Genomic DNA, 19608 nt, shown 5'->3' with positions numbered 1-19608 from the left:
CTCAAAAATCCATCAGAAAAGGTAGTTTTAATGTTGAAAAACCCTTTGATTGATCATCTCGACATCAAGATGTATGACCATGAAAAATAAAAAGATTTTAAGTCTAAAAAATAATGCATTTTACAACATATTATCTACACCATACATTTTCAAGATTTTCATATGTTTATAGATCTACTTGATTTTAACTATTTTTTAAATTTAAAATTTTATAATTAGATATAAAAGTAGATTTTTAGATAATCCTAAAAACATTTTACATCAAAATGATATACCATGATAAAATTTGAAGGTGCACCTTACCTCTACACCTAGGGATGCATCCGTATGCCAACTGCACCCCTAAAAAATTTAGGTAAATCAACTTTTATGTGATACGCTTAGCTGGGGTCTAGGACTTGAGTTAGGGCGGTGCCAAGCTTGGCCGAGCCTAGGCCATGGTTTTAACCGAATTAGGGCATGGCCGGGCTAGAGCTACCCCTTTAGAGATAAGGGCCGGGCTAGGCCTAGTTGGCCAGGGCTGGGCCGCCCCAAAGCCCGCCCCGTCGTTAGCCCTAGGTGCATCTTACCCGTCTATTTTCGGATCTACGAGGATATTATGATGGCTGAGATGGAGAATATTGGCGGGAAGACGGGTATTATGGTAACGGTGATGGAGAATATTGGCGGGAACATTTTCCTCTTTTCTCTATAAATGCATCCGCTTTCAGGAGTAGGGTTTGATTCGGGGCTTCAATCTTTAGAGAGGGAATACAGAGAGAGAGAGAGAGGGAGATTTAATTTGAGACTCCAGTTTTGAGAGAGAGAGAGTGTGTGAGCGAGATGTTTCAAAGTCAGTTCGATGGCGCTTCACTCTTTTCAGGAGGCGGCTTCATGCCGCCATCGGATTCTACTCAATCCTCTGAACCTTCTCCCTCTTCATCCAGGGTAATTTTCTCTCAGATCGTTTATCATCACGTTATTATTATTATTTTTTATTCGTCATTTCTCTTCCCTCCTCTCCCTCTCTTTCTCTCTGTATACCTTTCTATGGATGAATAAAATGACCAAACGAAAATTTTGATGAATTTATTATTTTTGTTTTTTATTTCATCATAATTGATGCAGAATCGTGGTAATAGCACCTTGATTCCCATGACGGTGAAGCAGATAAGCCAAGTATTATCAGATGATAATTCTAGCGCTGGCGTTGAAGCTCTGGAATCAAACAATGTGAGTTTCAATGCTTTTCATTGTCATGTTCATGGATGCGAATATTTGATTAATTGGAAACCCTTACGACCTGGCACTGCGACTGATTATCAGCTGGCTGGACATTTTAGGGGAAGTGCGAGTGGCATCTAGTGAGAGAAGAGATTCTTACCAAAAAAGGAAAAAAAAAGATAGTGAGAGAAAAGCTTAGGTACAATGACAAAGAGCGTAGCGCTAATAGTACTGTATATGTTCTCTTGTAATACCCATGTTTTACTGACATGTTTTGTATTTTGTCTAATTCAAAGGGTTTCCTCACCTTTGAAAGAGGTGGTTGGCAAGGAAATCAATGACAAAAATTCTCTTGACAGATGATTTATTAATTATTTGAAGATGGGTATCACGTAGACAAAAAAAAATTATTTTTCATACATCTTCAAAAACTGTGATTCAGCCAAAACTCTGCCTCAATCGATGCTCTAGTTCTATCATTATTCCTTGTTATGCTTTTGTTCTATTCTATTACATTCTATTTTATAGTTTGTTGTTTTCTTCATTAATAAAAATCTGAAATGAAACTAGTCGAAATATGTCAAAAGAACTTGCTCTGCTCTTGTGAAAGATCACAGGGCATAACCTTTGATGAAATAATTTCAGTGGAAAATGACAGGCTATACCGTTCTATTATGCAACTTATGGATTGTGGACACATATAATCCCCCTCCTTAAAGGCAACTGCTTTGTTATTTTTTTGCTAAGAAAAATCTTCATTTTATCCATTAGAAATAATTTTGCCTCATGGGTTGAAGCATGTTAAGTGTATTGATGCTAGTGTAATTGTTCAAGTTTGAATTTTATTCAACCTATATGTCCCTGGCTTTGTTTCTGTGTTATACATATCGGTTTGGGTGAGGGAGGTCAAGGGTTTGATTCCTTGAAGTTTTTCCCAAAGGGCCGAACAAGCTAACCTAGCCTTTTCTTTTTGAGGCAACTGCTTTTATAGAGATGACACCATTGACAATGGATGCAATGCTTAATCTTAATGAGCTCCTTATACTGTATTCCAAAAATGTGTTTCTTTTGCCAGGTTAGGTTGGTTGGAATGGTGGCTAATAAAGTGGAAAGGGTCACAGATGTGCAATTCATCCTCGATGATGGTACTGGAAGAATTGATGTACATAGATGGTAAAGCTTGCATCATTGTGCATTTAGTTTAGTTGTTCAAGGTTAAAAAATGAATTCAATAACAAAGGTCATGACCTAAGTATGACATGCTATTATCATCATGCATCTCTGATGTTTTCAATGCATTTCCAGGGTCAATGATGCTACAGATAGTAATGAGATGGCCATAGTGAAGTAAGTAAAAAACTAATGCTGTCATCAGGTTTGCTTTAGTTAAGAGCTTTTATCTAGCTTCCCTAGGAAAATCAGAGGAAATATAATCATTTAACTAAATGGTCTTCCAGATGTATATCCATTTTTTTATTCTGTTGCCAAATTATTCTGGAAACTGCAGTATCATTTAAAGTTTCAATAATGTTTTTGTAATTTGAGTTGCCCTTAGTTTTGAAAAATGTTATCAAAATGATTGTATATACCATTTTCAGTTTGCTTGTGAACGGCTGAAATCTGTGATCAGTGATTTACTTGTCCAATTGCTCTTTGCAAATCCATTGCTGATTAGAAAATATGAGTACTTAATTTTGTCTTTAAACTGTTATTGTAGTCCTGAAATTGAATCAATGTTTGATATTTCTTATGTGAAATTGATAGATACACAGAAGCATTTGATTAACTTATCCGAATTGCAGCTCATTATTTTTGTGAAAAATATTAATAGACCTGAAATTTTTTGCTGATGTTACTTAGTTATACCTTAGGTTTTGTACTATAGTTTATTCGTAATAGTTATATGTGCGATGGGATGGTTGTTGTTTCTGACATTATCATAATATTTGTTTGGACTATTAACAATTTGGGTTGATATTAAAAGCTAATTGGTTGTATTAATTCCCTATTACCCCTGTATATTTTTAGGTTATTTCATTCTTTTTTTATTTCCATGTCTTATTGGATTATATCATTTGCAGCTATAGATTGTTCTGTCGATCATTAGAAATAACTATTATGAATACAGTTTTGGTGATTCTTTCAGATGGTTTGGGTTATAGGACTACATTACATTTTCTCTTGCAGGAATGGAATATATGTTCGTGTCATTGGTCACTTGAAAAGTTTTCAGGGTAAAAAGCATGCTACAGCTTTCTCTGTTAGGTACATCCTGTGCTTTTTTATCTTTTACAAGTATTGGGTGTGTGCAAAGTGCCATTCCTTTTACTTCTTTTTTTATTTATTCCTAATTTTCAATTCTTTACATGATCATGTTGCTATAGTATCATACTACTTTAAGCTTGGAATGCTTTTTATATCTTCAAGTATTTTTTTACAGAAAATGATGAATTGAAATAGATGGAATGGCTTGATAGGTAGGGTTGATTTGATGAGAGCATGTTAGCAGTTCATCTCTTTGTTCTACTTCTTCAATTGCTTATGTACAAGCAAATTTTGGGTTTATACTCAAAAACACATGTTATTCTTAGGTAGCTTGTGAAGCTGGCCTATTAATGTTCCATTTCGACTTGCATGGTTGCTATTGTTCAATAATACGATCTGAATTTTGTATGTACCTCACACTGTATAGTTGTTGTTATTGAGGGAATTCTAATAATGCTAAGCTGTATTCTGAAATTCCAGTAATTGCGTAATATTGAAGTATTAAAATATTATCGAACATGATATTTTAAAATGTCAGTTTTCTCAATTTTGCTAATTTTACTAAACTGGTGAAAGAATTGTTCATCCACACCCTTTCTTGCTTGCATTTCTGATGCTTTCTCAGTCGTTACTCTTTCATGGTTATGGTTTGTTATCAGCAAAGAAGTTTTTTTGACGAAAAATTTTAAACTATCCTTTCATGGCTAAAATCCGCTCATGTGATCTACCTAGTTTTCTTGTTTTTTTTGGAAGATGGTTTAACATGATGCAATTGTTAGAATCTTGTGGGTTTTCCTTTGGCTATTCCAATGTAGGGTCACTAGTTGTACTTACCTTGGCCAAGTTGAGTTTTTGAACACTGGCTTGAACCAACTCGTCTATGATGATAAGTTGCTAATTATGCATTATTAGTCTATATTATTATGATTGTTAGGTTGGTGTTATATCCTTAAGGGTTGTTTCATACCCCATAAAAAGATTATTATCTTTTTATTGATTTATATTTGTGAAATGGTCTTTGGAGTTAATTGAGGATGTTATTCACTTGCCTAGCTACTTCCTGGTTTGGTCCGAGGATCATTACACTTTTGATACTTGGATATAATTCTTGTAGCAGCCTTCTTGTGTTTGTTTTTGTACATTTAGTTGAACACTTCTCTGGATGCTTCTAAATTAAGTTACTTAACCACTTTTGTGGATGCTTACAAGTTATAATTCATCATCGTCATGGTCAAAGCCTTTTCCTAACTAGTTGGGGTCGGTTACATGAATCTAGGTCCGCCATTCTGCTCTATTAAGGGTCATACATATCTTTTTTCACTACTTCCAATCATGTCCTTTTAGGCCTATACATTGTCTTTTTTTGTGCCTTCCTTCTGAACTAATTCACACCTCCTAATAGGTGCTGTATTGGGTCTGCGCCGCACATAGTCAACCCACGTAAGTCTACTTTATTATCCAATCTTATCCCCCATTGGTGCTACACAAAGTTTTTCAAATGCATTTATTTCAAATTCTATCCCTTGTTGTCTTGCCACTTATCCATCTTGACATCCTCATCGCCACTACACTCCTTCTATGGGTACATTATTTTTTGACTGCCCAACATTATGCCACATAGACTAACCTGGTCTCTCAACTGTCTTATAGAACGTGCCTTTCAACTTCATTGGTATGTGGCAGTTACATAAAATTCCAGTTGCACATCTCCACTACGTCCAAGCAGCTCTAATTCTATGTGTTATATCTTTCCCAATCTCTCCATTTTTCTTGATTATCGATTCAAGATAGCTCTAATTCTATATGTGACATCTTTCCCAATCTTTCCATTTTCTTGGATTATCGACCCAATATATGGAATCCTTCAGCACCGTTTAAGTGTACATGGTTGCATATATGATAATTACTTATGTTTGTATAATTTGATGAACGGAGAAATGTTTGAGCCGAACTAAGATATTGAGTTATGTTTCCCTTGATCTTGATGATAATGTTAATTTGTTGGAAAATTCCATTCCATTGTTGGTTGAAATAACAATGCAAAATGATACGAGTTGGTAGAACTTTTCCAGCAACCATGTTTGCATGCATGATGTGCACATTTCAGAAGTTCCTTTATTGTCATTAATAAAGACAATGGTTAGAATCGTTTTTGTATGAGGCAAACACAGGGATGCTATGAACTTCCCCAACTATGATTAAATTTGATTGTGGGGCAATTTTTAATTATTGTTCAGTTGGAGAATGCGTAAGCGTATATACAGAAGTAACTATTTAAAAGTATACCATATATTGCAGTGCATACTGTATAACAAATTTCATTGAGGGAAGAACATGCAAGATTACAAGTTCTAACATGCCCACTCCTTGACCCAATTCCTACTGATCATTTACTTGAGGGAATTTGTATTACAAGTTCTGACATTGCCACTTTTTAACCCAATCCCTATTCAGCATTTGGTATTTTGATCATGCAGAGAAATTTGATCAGGATGGTCTTGTGTGAAGGCCTTGGCAACTATATTGTCAATATACTACTGGTCAGTGCATATCTATATGAGTTGGAAAATTGGCACTTATCGTATTGAAGGTAGCTTGATGGTGTAAGCTATGCACTGGTTTTTGGTTTTGTGGTGTTAGACATAAGACCAATCATGTAAGAAGACTACAATTAATTCTGGAATTCTTAGTTTCCCTTTGTACAGGGATTTGATAATAATATGTAGGGCATATTTTTGTGAACTGGGATCTGATAATAATATGGAGGGAATACGTCTGTTGAGGTACAACTGGTTATTATAATCTTAAGAAATATTATTCTCAAGAAATACTAGAAATTCCCCTGAAACCCTTGAGAATTTTATATGCAGATGGCCCTATCATCAAAGATAGCTATACTGTTAGTTGTGTAAGTATTAAACTGACATTAAGAGAAATGTTTGACATGGAAGATTTGGATGCTCCAAATAAGTTTTGGCATTGAAGGTGAGAAATCAAGAGAGAATTGGAGCCAAGTTATAGGTGGTGACTTCCTTATTAAATGTGTAATTTTTGAGTGTCTGATAATATTCACCAGCTATGGAGTTGAGTAGAAAATTAAAGCACGAATTACTACTATTACAATTGATTTAGTCCCTTGTATTGTGTTTTTTTTTTTAGTTTTGAAATCTGTCTTGTATATCGTGTTAATGTTGATTAAATTATTCTCATACATTAGATGTTCAAATTTGCAGTTGGTTGGAGATTGTTAACTCTCTCTCTCTCCCTCTCTCCGTGGTACGATGTATCCGCTTCGTATTGCAGAATTTGAGATGTCAGCATTTTTTTATTTTATACATGTGGCTTACTTGATTTCTTTCACCAGGCCTATTACGGACTTCAATGAAATTACGTGCCACTTCTTGGAATGCATATATGTACATCTAAGCAACACTAAGCAGATGGTACATTTTTTTTTTTTTGGTGCTTCATTTTTGTTACACTTTCCATAATTCCCTCTCTCACTACACACCTTTGGGATTTTTCTTTCTCAAAAGTTTGTGATCGTCTTTATTCTTCCCGTGAGTCAACTCCCACATACCATGGTTTTTGCAGACTAGATCACCTAATTCGGTGGTTGGACTGGACCATATAATATTTTCCCACATGCAAGCGCACTACAAACATACTTATTGGAATGCTTGTGGAAATGTAGGGTGGGTCTCCTCAGCCTCAAAAAAGTTCAGTGACCACAGCTCTTGGGAATGGACCCATGGGAAATAGCACTCCTGCTAAGCATATCCAAGTAAGGAATTAAGAACCCTCACTTTTCCTTGTCAATAAGAAAAACAGAAAAATATACATTTAAGATCAGTTACTTTTGGTAAAAGAAGGTTAAAATCCCTCTCAGTCGTTAGATTGACTAAGAATTTTGTCAAACTTTGCGACACTCATAGCAGCGTGATTTCAGAACTGATGGCTAGGAGCGGTTTTGACCTTCCTGTATCAAATATATGTGATCTTGCAAATATATAATCCCATGGCCTTTTTATAATGTGATCTTTATGTATGTGAAAAACCACTGTACTCGTACAAATAAATAACTTCCTTTGATTTATGCAGTTTACTGGACATCCGGCCCTAGTTGGATCTGAAGACGATATCAACACCAGGGTTAAGAAGGTCTTCATGGAACCTGATGCCCTGTAAGTTCCCTAAAGCTTCTGTGAGCCACTTGCCCATTAAAAAAGGGAAAAAATAACTCAGCCTTGGGTTTCATCAGAAAAATTATTTAATATAGTGGAATCTTCCGGCACAAATAATGGTCATAGATGGTTCTCTTGCATATTATTAGTGTAGTAGCATACAAGATTGTTTGGTTTCTTGTACATGGCTTTGTTTGGTTTATTTATTTTTATGTAAAATATTTGGTTCCTTTCTTGTTAATTGCTATCATTCACTCTTTATCTCAAGTAAAAATGATGAGGGGTTGCATGTGGATGAAGTTGCACAAAGACTGCCTGGAATATCTAAGCAAAGAATCATGTGAGTTTTATTAGAGAACACATAATTCTCTCTCTCTCTCTCTCTCTCTCTCTCTCTCTCTCTCTAACATGTTTATATTTTGGGGTGGACAGGAAGGCCATTGACTTCTTGGTTGGTGAAGGAGAAATCTACTCCACCATCAATGATTATTACTACAAGGCTGCTGCCACTATGTGATGTACAGTGCAGATAGGGTATTGGGAAAGTGCAAGGAATAGGAAATGTTGTCTAAATGGAAGTTGGTTGAAGTAGTTGCTGTTTTTAAGCCTAGATAGAAAGTTTTAAGCATTTCTAAGATACTCTCTCTCTCTGCTGTGCTTGGATTAATGAAAACATACAACTTGACCCAAGTCTTATTAAACTCAACCCATTTGGTTCCTCATCAAATCCTTGATTCCGAAGAAAAAAGATAAAGAGTTCAAAATTTTCTGATTGAATTAGCAGTATGATAATTAGATAAAAGCAATTGATGTCTACCGAACAATGAGAAAGGAAATGTAATGGATATCATAGGGAAATTAGAAAGCAACCATATAGCTGCTGTTATCATAGTTTCAAACATGGAGACTTTCGTGCTGGTTTCAACTTCAGACGCTACTGGATTGTGTTGAGCTTTTCGTAAATAAACTAGTTACTCAAGAAAAAGTCAGAACTTAGAACTTTGGACTCCATTTAAATCGCATTAGTGGCTAGTTTTCAAATTTCTAACTTCTAATCTGAGATTCACCCCAACTAAGATAGTGACCAAAACAACAAAACTCAAGCCGTCATTGGCTGAAATATTCAATGGAACATCTGCAATGAGAGTTGGTAGCTAGAAGGCCGTGAATCGGCCACTCTTCATTTTGGTTAACTAGCTTCAACTCAGTTTATAAACCTCTTTTTTTTTTTGGTTTTATTTTGGGTAATTCAGTGGGGAAGATAGTCCCTTCCCGGTTGTTCAAATAGTTTAGGATTTAGGTTTTTGAAGGTGTTAGTGAGGTGGTATCAATGGAAAAGATAGGGATCCCATTTTTTATTCGGCTTAATTAATTTAATTGCTATTGGGGGAACAAATGGGAATAACTAGATTACAAGATATCCATTGTTTTGAATTCGAATTTGATCTCCTTCTATACCTCACAAGCAATAGAAACCATGGTAAATAGGGTGTGGGGGTGTTACCACCACACCTCAGCCTGTTTATCGAGTTTATGAACTTAAAAGTGGGTTATAAAGCTAAAAACATGGGTTTTATTTTCTCATTTGACTAGTGCATTTATGTCAAGTTGCCATAGTTTAATTCCAGCTGGATGTAGCCTCATGTCAACTCTGCATTGTGCATGACAATATAGACTTGTATATGTATATATATCTTAGACACTGTGCACTTTGTGGGCCTCTTCAATTATCAGTCCGTACATGAAATAGTTGACCAAGCAAACCAAAGATGCCAGTGGGCTTCAAAGATAATTGAGAGCCTCACATATCCACCCAAGCATCTTGGTCCTTCCCCTGTTGCCTGCTACATATTTATTGTCTTGTCATAATGATGGGCCTTCCTTAATATTATTATTTCTCGTCTTTAGAATAATCAATGGCACCCTCCCCATTTTTTTCATTTCAATTCACAACCTTCAATACATAATATCACCAAATGAAAAAAAATTGGAGGCTACTACTTTTCTTCAAAAGGGCCCTCTTGTTACAAGAAAAATAAGAAGAAATTTGTTAAAATACCCATAAAATTTTTAATATTCAATATTTTACCCTATATGGGAAAGTATATAAAGAGACTGTTTGCTTTTAATAAAGGAGTTCATAATGATAGTTGTCTATCAGTTTTAAATCAGACGGTTGTGAGTGTGTCATTAACTATGAGATTCATGACCATGTGTTTTTTTGATGAGTACTACCAAATTAAGTCAAAAAATATGGTTAAAATATTAAGTAGTTCATTTATATTTCAATACATTTCCACAAAAAAAAAAAAACACACCCTACCAAGTGGAGAGTGGAGAGAAATTAAAAGGGCAAAGTGCAATCTACATTCTTTATAACACAAAAATCCATAGTCCTGAGAGTCATCACTATTCAATCAACGCTTAAGGGGTGATGGAGAGTGGACATTGAAATGGAAATTAAAGTCAAGTGATATCCTAACTGTCTTCCCATCCCATCTAACCATTGATTTGATCAAGATGACCCTTTGTGATTGGGGTTTCTCTACAATCAGCTTGTACCACATAATACTTTTCCAAATACGAAGTGGAAAATTATGCAATAAGACCATTTACTTTTGAAAGGATAACACAATATTGTTTTTGGAATTGGGTGGCTGAGGGTAATGCTATTAAATAGGCACAAACTGCAAAATAAATTTTGTTTTGAACTGTGTGATACACGTCAAGCCATTGATTTTTTCATCCAATGACCAAGAATAGTTGTGACATTCTTTTATCATAAGTGAATGGCCTTATATTGTACAATCCCATAAAAATCCCTTGAAGAGAATGCCCAAGGTTAGTTGCATGAGCATGGACTTGAAGCATCCATTCTTGTCCATTGAAGATGGGGAACATTTCACTATAGAGTATGTACAAGGGCTTTTTATGGAGTATAAATGCTCCAGCCCTGACTTCACTTGTTGTTCATATGTGCCAATTCTTGGGGGGGTGGGGGGACAAATGACTAATGTACACCCCATTTCATCTGCCGACTTCAATTAGTTGAGAAAACGCTCTATGACACGAACGTTCTGTCTACGTGCAGCCGACATCAAGTTGCATAGAAGTCTAGGAACGTTGCAAGGTGAGGACCATACAAAATGAGTAGCATAAACTAGGTATTATATATGGGAAACAAAATCCAATATATGATCATGTTTTTAACTCTTTATTATTTTGTGTGATTTTTGTAAAAGATATTTTATTTTCTTGATTCGATCCTGTAAGTCCCAAATGGTTTGTTTGAATCTTCTTTCCCTTCCTCCAAAAGTCATGTCCTTGTTTACAGCTATCATATGGACCACACCATCTTAAGAAATTTCCAAAACAAACAAGGTAACAAGTGGGTGCGAGTCAAAAGAACGTGTCCTCGAAGGCAGGCCCTCCCCCTCTCTCTCTCTCTCTCTCTACCCACTTTATCTTTAAGGAAGGAATCACTTGATCTTAGGAAGGCAATGATAATCATCACGTTTTGCCCACGATCCAATAAACTACAACTAGAGAGAGAGAGCGAGTCAGGGGTCACCTGGACCAAGAGAAAGTGAATGGACTATGCAGTTAGAGAGAGAAAGATAGAGAGAGGGGGGTCACCTATAGGGAAATAGAGATAAAGAGGGGGGTCACCTATAGGGAAATAGAGATAAAGAGGGGGGTCACCTATAGGGAAATAGAGATAGAGAGGGGGGTCACCTATAGAGAGAGAGGGTCACCAAGAGAGAGAGATAGAGAGAGGGGCTCACCTATAGAGAGAGAGGGTCACCAAGAGAGAGAGAGATAGAGGGAGGGTCACCTAGAAGAGAGAGATAGAGAGGGAGTCACCTATAGAGAGAGGGTCACCTAGAGAGATAGAGAGGGGGTCACTTAGAGAGAGATAGAGAGAGGCGATTACCTAGAGAGAGAGATAGAGAGAGGTGGTTACCTATAGAGAGAGATAGAGAGAGAGTCACCTAGAGAGAGATAGAGATAGGGGGTCACTTATAGTGAGAGATAGAGAGAGAGGGTCACCTAGAGAGAGAGCGAGAGAGTCAGGGATCACCTGGACCAAGTGAAAGTGAATGGACCATGCATTTAAAAGACTATTTGTGGGTCATGGCAAGAGTTTCATGGGATATGGATGCAAATTGTATAATGGTGAAAGCTCCATATTTCTCATAATTTTCAACGAAACAATCTTACAAGAGATTTTCAAATTATTCGTTATAAAGTATTCCGATTTAAAAAGGAACATTTTTTAAAGACCTTAAAAAGGAAGTTTCTATTGACTTTCACTTTTTATATCTGTCTCAAAAAAAAAAGACTTTCAAAAATTAAAATAAAAAATGGAAAGAAAAAGAAATTTAGAGCAAAAATATTATCTTTCTATTTTCAGAAATTTAAGTTCAGAAAGACTTATTTGCACATTACTCTTATCTTGTTAATTAGCATAAATCATACTCTCCAAATCTTAGGTATTTAATCCCCCAACTTTCCCAAATGGATAGGGGTGGGTTACAATGGGCCGGGTAGAGGGCATGGGCCACAAAATGTGGCCCGAGGGCTGGGCCAGGGCTAGGTAACCATGGCCCGAGGGTAGGGTTGGGCCTAGGCTAAGGCTGGCCTTGTTTGGCCCAACTCGGCCCTCTTTTTTTTTGTTTTCTCTTTTGAGCTTTTTTTCTATTTTTATTTTGCGACCTAGCCCTGATAAGGCTATGGTTGGATTGGACGAGGGCCTTTTTGACCTGATCAAGGTTGGACCACGCTTGAGCCGGTGGGCTAGGGCCTAGGGGTCTGGGCCTGGCCCCTTGGCGCCCCTACAAATGGAGGTAGGGTCATGTAGAAAACAAAAGGAAAATTATAAAGTAATCACACACTTGGAAAAATTTATAAATTTAATACTTTGAAAAATTAAAAAAGAAACATAAAACCATTTGCCCAACCCATCAAATTAAGTTTTGTTGTTACAGTTTGCTAGGCTCAATTTGGGTGAGACACATTGACTCATATAAAGTCAGTCATGATACTCCTCAATAGTTTTTAATTGCTTTTGAATAACCAAATTCAAGTGGTCCATACCCACAAGTTGTCTTGGTATTGGACACCATTTTTTGCCTAGGCTTTATGAAAACAAAATATAGCCTTATCTCGAATCTTTGTTTAAAACTTGTTTTGGCGGTTCTAAAATCAATTTCCAACACCTGCTATAAAATTTGAAGTTAAAAAAATGGTCGAAATCTTATGGATCCATGAATATTTATTTTTAAACCGCAATGGAAAATTTAAATAATGCATTATAATATACACTGTTTTTAGAATTTGAATCTTACTTTTCTTCACAACTATAAAGATCAAAGTCGAGGAGACGACGGATTCAAAAGTTTTTGAACATCAGAACTATAATTTTCGAAAAGTTTTGAGGTGCAGCTTTAATTATTCGATAGACCTTCATCCCTATCAAAACATCTTCCTTCTCGTGGAATACTAATAAGTAATAACAATAACAATGCTACTAGTACTAACGAACAAGAACACCACCAACCATTCAGAATGAGAATAATAATTCGAAATATTAATCACATGGGCCTTCCGATAAGGATATAAACAAATTTAATAAACTCAACATTGGTTATAAAATTCCCTTTTTGATTTAAAATGGTTAATATAAAAAAAGATCAGACGAAAAGCACTTAATCTTTTCCTCTTTTCATCTTTGTGTTGGGGAAAGAGTAAACATGGGGCTAAAAGCTTCCCAATCATGGCTTCTCCATAAACCAGTGAGGGATACAGAAGTTGAAATCATCAGCGTCCAAGTCTTATCTCAATTATTCGATTACATAAATTTTATTCATCCATTTTTTTATAGATTCAGGTTATTTGATTACAGGAATCTTGTTCTTCTCTTTTTCTATAGATTCAGAATTCATGATAAAACGTTCTTCTACAAATTCCAGATTCACAAGAAAATGTATCAAAGTTTTATGTTGATTGTTTGCCAAATACAACCTACCTATATTATTAAGAAGTTTAATGACCATAGACCTAAGATGGTAAGGATCAATTATTCTTCCTGACTACTTTTTGCAGGTGATAACATTTTCAGTGGGTACATTTGAAGCCAAAGGACTAAAAGACAGAGAGAGAGAGAGAGAGAGAGAGCATACTTAAATGTTCAAGAAATTTGAACACAGAGGGACCAAACTTTTTTGCAAAGAAATTAAATTTGAAGAGAATCCATTATGGTGTAACACTGGTTACAAAGAAGTACAGAACACTTGGTGCATCATTTCACAGAACCCCCTCTATGCCTCAAAAATGGGTCTGGTACCCCACGCTTTGGGGGCACCTATCCGTTCCTTTTTGGGAAATGTGAATCAAAATAAACCTGTAGGACTTCTTCTCTCTCTAACGCCAAACAACAAAATTTCATCACTGTAAACATATATACATTCTCTCTCTACAAGTGGTTTGGCAGCACCACCACTTCTCTCTTTCGCTCTCTAGAAGTGGGTGTTTCTCTCTCTACAAGTGGGGGAAAACACCGAGCACTTCGTGTCTGGTGGGTTCCTACGACTCCACATCGAGCAAATGGAAACATAGAGAGAGAAAGAGTGTAAAATCTAGAGAGAGTGAGTGTGCCAAGGAGGAAAGTCCAGAGGGTATCAGAAGAGGTGCCTACAAGGTGCCTATGCATTGCTTCTTAGCATCACAGGTGAAGAACTCCATTTCCCTCCCCCTCTTCATCAGACAAAACCCCACCTGTTGTGGTGGTGCCGCCACCGGCGGGGTCATGAGGTTCACGCCGAACAGCCGCACCACGTTCGGTTGATGCACCACAGCGGCGAGGGGGGATGGTGCGGCAGCTGCTGGCTGCCACACTATAAATTGTGGTGGCAAAAGTGGTGCTGCTGCCGGTCTTGGCCTCCAATCTATGTACAACTGCTGCTCGCCCCCCACCCCGCGCTCGAACCGCACCATATCGCCCGCCTTCAGCCCCTTCTCTTTGACGAAGCGGCTCCATCCCTTTGTGAGGACGTAGCTCTGGCTGCTGTTCCAGTACGAGTAGCGAAACCTCCACACCTTCCCGGTGCTGTCCTCGAAGCTGAGCAACACCCCCTTGCACCCAGCGCCACCAGCAGCAGATGATGCAATGTCAAGCGGGAAGTGGCGTTCGGCGTGTTGCTTTGGGATGACGAGACGATTGAGCTTCCCGACATCGCTCGGTGTCACCGCCTTCTCAAACAGCTGCTCCCTCGCGGCCGCTACTGCCCTCCCCTCTGCCGGCATGGTGGCTGAGGCGCGCGACACTGGCATTGCTCGGCAGTAGCGTTTGCTCTGACGGAGCTCGTCGTGGTAAGTGTGCTTCCGCAGCATGTCCACTATCTCACCCTTGGAGTGGGTGGCCAAGAACAGCGCCTCCGCCTCTTCATCATCGCCGATATTGCCATGGCTGTGGTTTGAGGTGCGGGGGCTTTTGAAGTTGGTGACAGCATCACGGCCGCGGAACTTGAGGGCGGCAGTGTCATAGGCGCGGGCGGCCTCAGCCTCCTCATTGAAGGTGCCAAGCCACACACGCTGGTGCTTCTCATAGATCTGAGCCCCCCACCGCCCATTAGGCTGCGGCACCACCCCCTTGTACCGTGACGAAGGCAGCTTGCGGGACTCCGCCTCAACGATGCAGCCCAAGCCAGCCTCGCAGTCAACCACCGTGCTCATTCCGCTTCCCATTCGCTGTAACCCAGAGGCCCCATCGTCTGGTGGGGGGCTTTTGGAGGCATCATCACTGTCAATTACAATCCCGGCCAGTTGCTCGGTCGAATTCGCGGAGCTCTCAGCCATGTCAATGCAACTACTGCTCATCCTTTCTTCTTACAAATTCGAAATTTAGAGAGAGAGAGAGAGGGTGGGGATATGCATACAGAGAGAGGAGTGGAGAAGATGATAAAGAGAGTGGAGAAGAGAGAGGAGTATATATAGAAGAAGATGGGTTAGAGAGAGAGAGGTGGGTCAACTCGTAGAGCTGAGAAGGTGGGAAGATTCATGCGAAGACTTTGGCAGCAGGAGCAGGGTGCAGAGGCAGCTTCCTTTGTGGTGGGCCCAATGTGGGTGCGGGGATGGCATTCACATGACTGTGGACCTGGGCTTCCTGTGGATGCATTCCCCCTGAGCCCATCATCACCCTGACTCTGGGCATGGGCCTATATACCCCTCATTTTCCATCCCATCTTTTTCTTTCTCTCTCTCTAAATCCTAAATCTGTTTTTTTCCCCTCTCTCTACCTTATCTAAGGTTGGAAATGGGCTGGCCCAGGATCATGTTCTCTTTAGGCCTGGCCCAACCCCGTCCTGGCCTTAACAGGTCCGGCCTGAACAAACGAAGAAAGAATAAAAAAAAAAAAAGACAAAAAAAAAGCTTGGGCGGGCTTATTTGGGCTCGCCTTATCCGTAACTTGGTTGTTATGTGGCTTAGGTTACGGCCAAGGCCTATTGCCAACCCTGATGCTATAAGATCGGGCCATGCGAGCCGGCTCATTGCCAGCCTTAGGCCGGCTTTGGCCCAAGCTCGCTTATCACGCTATGGCCAAGGTCCGGGCGTATCGGGCATGCCCTGACCCTAATAAGGTTAGGGTAGGAAACAAATAAAGAACTAATAGAAGAACGAACAAAACAAAAAAAAAAAAAAAAAAAATTACAAAGATGGGCCAGACCGGATTGGTCTTGGTCCTTGCTCGCCCGTCGAGATATGACCCAAGCCCTACCTTTTATTACGGCCCTGTGGATCGGGCCCCGGCCATTGCTAGCAGTAGCAATATGTTGTTTCTCTCTATTTTCTTTCCCCTTATTTAATCCTTTTTGTCATTTCCTTGCATTATTATTTTGATGGGGTTCAATGCTTCTTCAGATAGGCTCAAGTGGGCAGTCTCTACTTGTGTGTGCATGGGTTGGGGATGGGGGTGGTGGGCCCAACAGAGAGATTAGGGAGGTGGGCCCCATACCACCCTCTATCCAACAAGAAACTGAATTGGCCTCCCACTGGTTGCCTATTGCTGAGTCGGCACTCATTAAAGTGGGGGCCACGCGACACACGTATCCAAAGCTCCTCCGATTCCAAGTGGCTTAACCTTCACGTGTCTTTTTATTAGATGCAATAAAATATTCTTGGCATGTGGTCGGTGCTGTATTTAAATGGAACTATACTGTAGTTAATGGACTCTCTGTTCTGCTTAGAAACAAATTGTTTTGCTTCTTCCATTGAAGAGGGGCCACAAATGAAGTTAGAACGGCCACGGAATGGAGTGGAATAAAACAAAGAAAATGTTCATACAAGTCCTCAGCCTTACCATAAAAAGCACGGCTGCAACTCAAAACCCTTGGATAATGATGCAACGGAAAACAGATTTTTGAGCTTTTGGATAGTGTATGTCGTAACACATTGTCTAGGTCGTTCTATTTTCAAGTGTTTGTCAAGATGCTAGATATGCACTATATTTGGAGCTTCAAATTTCGTACTCATAATAGTTTTTTTAATTATCTCAGGGTTTCAATGCCGGAACTGTCAATATTTGGGTTGTGAGTTTATTCTCTACCTTAAAGTCTAGGCCTTATGCTAACCACATTTTTTAAGATAAACCAACTATGTAAAGGTTGGATGAGACATGAAGGATGCACCCTCCACCATTTTGGTCATCTCATCTTTTCTCCTAATGATAAAAGCTTGAGGTGAAATATTTCCCCACCTTTTTGGCACTAACGTGCTCATATTCATTTTTATTTACAGTGAAGAAAGGGAGCACTGCCATGCTTTGGTGAAAAGAATATTATCCCATAAAAAACAACCTTATCTTGTACTATATTTATCATTATTTTTTATGTGATTCCCTTTTCTCATCCAAGTGTTCTTTTGGTGTGTTGCTTTTGGGGATTTAACCTCCTCAGCCTCTTTTTGGTGTGGGTGAGTTCGACGTCCTTGTCAAGCCCTACAACCCCACGAGTCCGGAAAAAGTTGGAATTATTTATACATCTTCCACAAGTATAATAACCATTTATCTCATTTATCATTACCTTATTAGTGGAGCATACCATGATACGTGTAGCATATACGAAATTCATTAGTAGCCCTCTCAAGGCCCGGACGGGCCAGGCCAAAAATAAATAAATAAATAAATAAAAAAAGCAACAGGGCCAGGTTGGGCCAAATTGGTTTGGCATTAATCCTAACAGGCCCTTGAGCCATAATTTGTGGTTCATGCCTTAATTTTTTAGGCTGAATAGAGGAAAATAGATGGCTGAATACAAAAAGGAAGACAGACCCTACTTGTTTTTTCAAATAGATTGGTTTCTCAAGTAAAGTAGGAGTTAGTTTTTTGAAAATATTAATAAGGTGGTGGTAGTGGTGAGAATGAATGACGGAATACAAAAAAAAAAAACAATTTCTTTTTTTAACCATTCATTTCATTATAAACTCCATCATCAAAAGGCAAGATATTCCCTACTTGCTACGACCGCGATCTCAACCCCTTTGCCGATATTATTTCTATGCTATATGAATCATTATGCATTTTATAATACTACTATTTTAAAGAATAAAATAAAAATCATTAGGCATTTTGTGTTACACATTAATTATATATTATATTGCCTTCTTCCATGTTGCGAACCACGTAAGAGCGGGAGTGTGCAGGCCACGTGTCAGTCGCAGGAACGCACGTGATTAATACTGGAGTTGACCGAGCAATCTGAACTGTTCGATCTGGCACAAAGTTAGTACAGATCTGGCCGTTGGAAATCTGATCCGACGGGCCCCGCTCGCAGCGGAAAAAACTCGTACTCCGCCGACTTCTTCTTCTCGCGTTCACACTGTTATTAGACTGAAACTTATATTAAATAAATAAATCATTATTTTAGTAATTTATTTGGCGATTTTGTGGTATTATTTTATTAATCGGCCACGTGGCAGCTATTGACTTTCTTTTGGAGTAAAAAACGGTGCCGAAAATACGCGTGAATGTCACAAATGACAATTATACCCTCATGGATTTCTGTTGGTAAATGATGAAGATGCTTTTCTTGAAAGGGAAAAACACTTCCACATTACTAACATCCATTTGACTAATTGCTCTTTCTCCATATCTTTTTTTATTTATTTATTATTATTATTTTTTTTTTTAATTTTTTTTTTGAATGTTGGTTTTATTAAGACGTGAAAATTATTTATTTATTTATATATATATATTTTTTCTTTATTATTATTTTTTGTGAATATTAGTTTCATTAAGATGTGAAAGTTAGATGTATACAAAGCCTCAATAGTCTGTACAGTTTTGAAGTTCCATCAATGAACAAAACTCTTTGGATGACAGATCCTTGTTTGGCTAGGAGTTATACTTACAACCTATTGGTAGCTTTTTTTTATCCTTACTTTTCCTGTAGTAGTGGGTGAATTCCTTATCAAAATACTGTGTATGTATTTCTCTTGAATGTTGCCCTCTCCTTTCTCTCAGCAACTTTAAGTCGAGAGAGAGATAGACGAGAGAGAATATGGGAAATTATAATCTCATTAAAAATATGATTCTTGATAGAGCAAAGTGGTAGATTAAAATTTGTATAGCCGACTCCAAATAATTGTGAAAAAGATCCGAAGAAGATGATGATGAATGAAAAAAATAGTAAAAGAATAATAGTCACAACCAATAACCTTCGAAACAAAGATAGTCAAACGAAAATCACACCAAAAACCAGAAAAAAAACAAAAAAGCAAAAAACAAAAAACAAAAAGACTATTATGATTTTCATTTATTTGGTTTCTCTCTTTAGGGCTACGGCTAAGATTAGTCCATTGGTCATTTTTGTAAAAAAGAAATGCATGAGTAGCACGTGACTACAACTAATCGTTAGTGGCTGTGTCGATGCTTTGGACCGTCAAACCAAACCAAACCAAA

At 38.2% G+C, this 19608-nt stretch overlaps 2 protein-coding genes across 5 annotated transcripts; one reads left to right on the top strand and one right to left on the bottom strand.

The window, feature by feature from the left end:
* The first annotated feature begins 725 nt into the window (after positions 1–725).
* On the top strand, positions 726–8342 carry LOC18433616 (replication protein A 32 kDa subunit A). Of its 4 annotated transcripts, none has more exons than XR_016045246.1 (11): positions 726–927; positions 1108–1212; positions 2279–2376; positions 2509–2550; positions 3391–3468; positions 6702–6744; positions 6833–6911; positions 7163–7252; positions 7570–7652; positions 7921–7992; positions 8085–8342. XR_016045246.1 is itself a non-coding variant. In XM_006843699.4 (10 exons), exons 1-10 carry the CDS (start codon positions 823–825, stop codon positions 8167–8169), a joined length of 837 nt encoding a protein of 278 aa, XP_006843762.1. In that variant the 5' UTR covers positions 726–822; the 3' UTR covers positions 8170–8342. The 4 variants fall into 4 exon arrangements, 1 of the variants encoding a protein (XP_006843762.1); XR_016045247.1 differs by having other exon boundaries at positions 7063–7252; XR_016045245.1 differs by lacking the exon at positions 6702–6744 and having other exon boundaries at positions 7063–7252.
* Positions 8343–14076: 5734 nt separating this feature from the next.
* On the bottom strand, positions 14077–16352 carry TEM1 (AP2/B3 transcription factor family protein). Its single transcript, XM_006843700.4, has one exon. The coding sequence runs from the start codon at positions 15528–15530 to the stop codon at positions 14346–14348; it is 1185 nt and encodes a 394-aa protein (XP_006843763.2). The 5' UTR covers positions 15531–16352; the 3' UTR covers positions 14077–14345.
* Positions 16353–19608: the final 3256 nt, after the last annotated feature.

This window comes from Amborella trichopoda, chromosome 12 (genome assembly GCF_054954075.1).
Source record: "Amborella trichopoda isolate Santa Cruz 75 chromosome 12, AtrichopodaSantaCruz75HAP2 v2.0, whole genome shotgun sequence".
Taxonomy (NCBI): domain Eukaryota; kingdom Viridiplantae; phylum Streptophyta; class Magnoliopsida; order Amborellales; family Amborellaceae; genus Amborella; species Amborella trichopoda.
The sequence above is the reverse complement of the archived record's forward strand: the minus strand, read 5'-3'. Positions and strand labels throughout refer to the sequence as shown.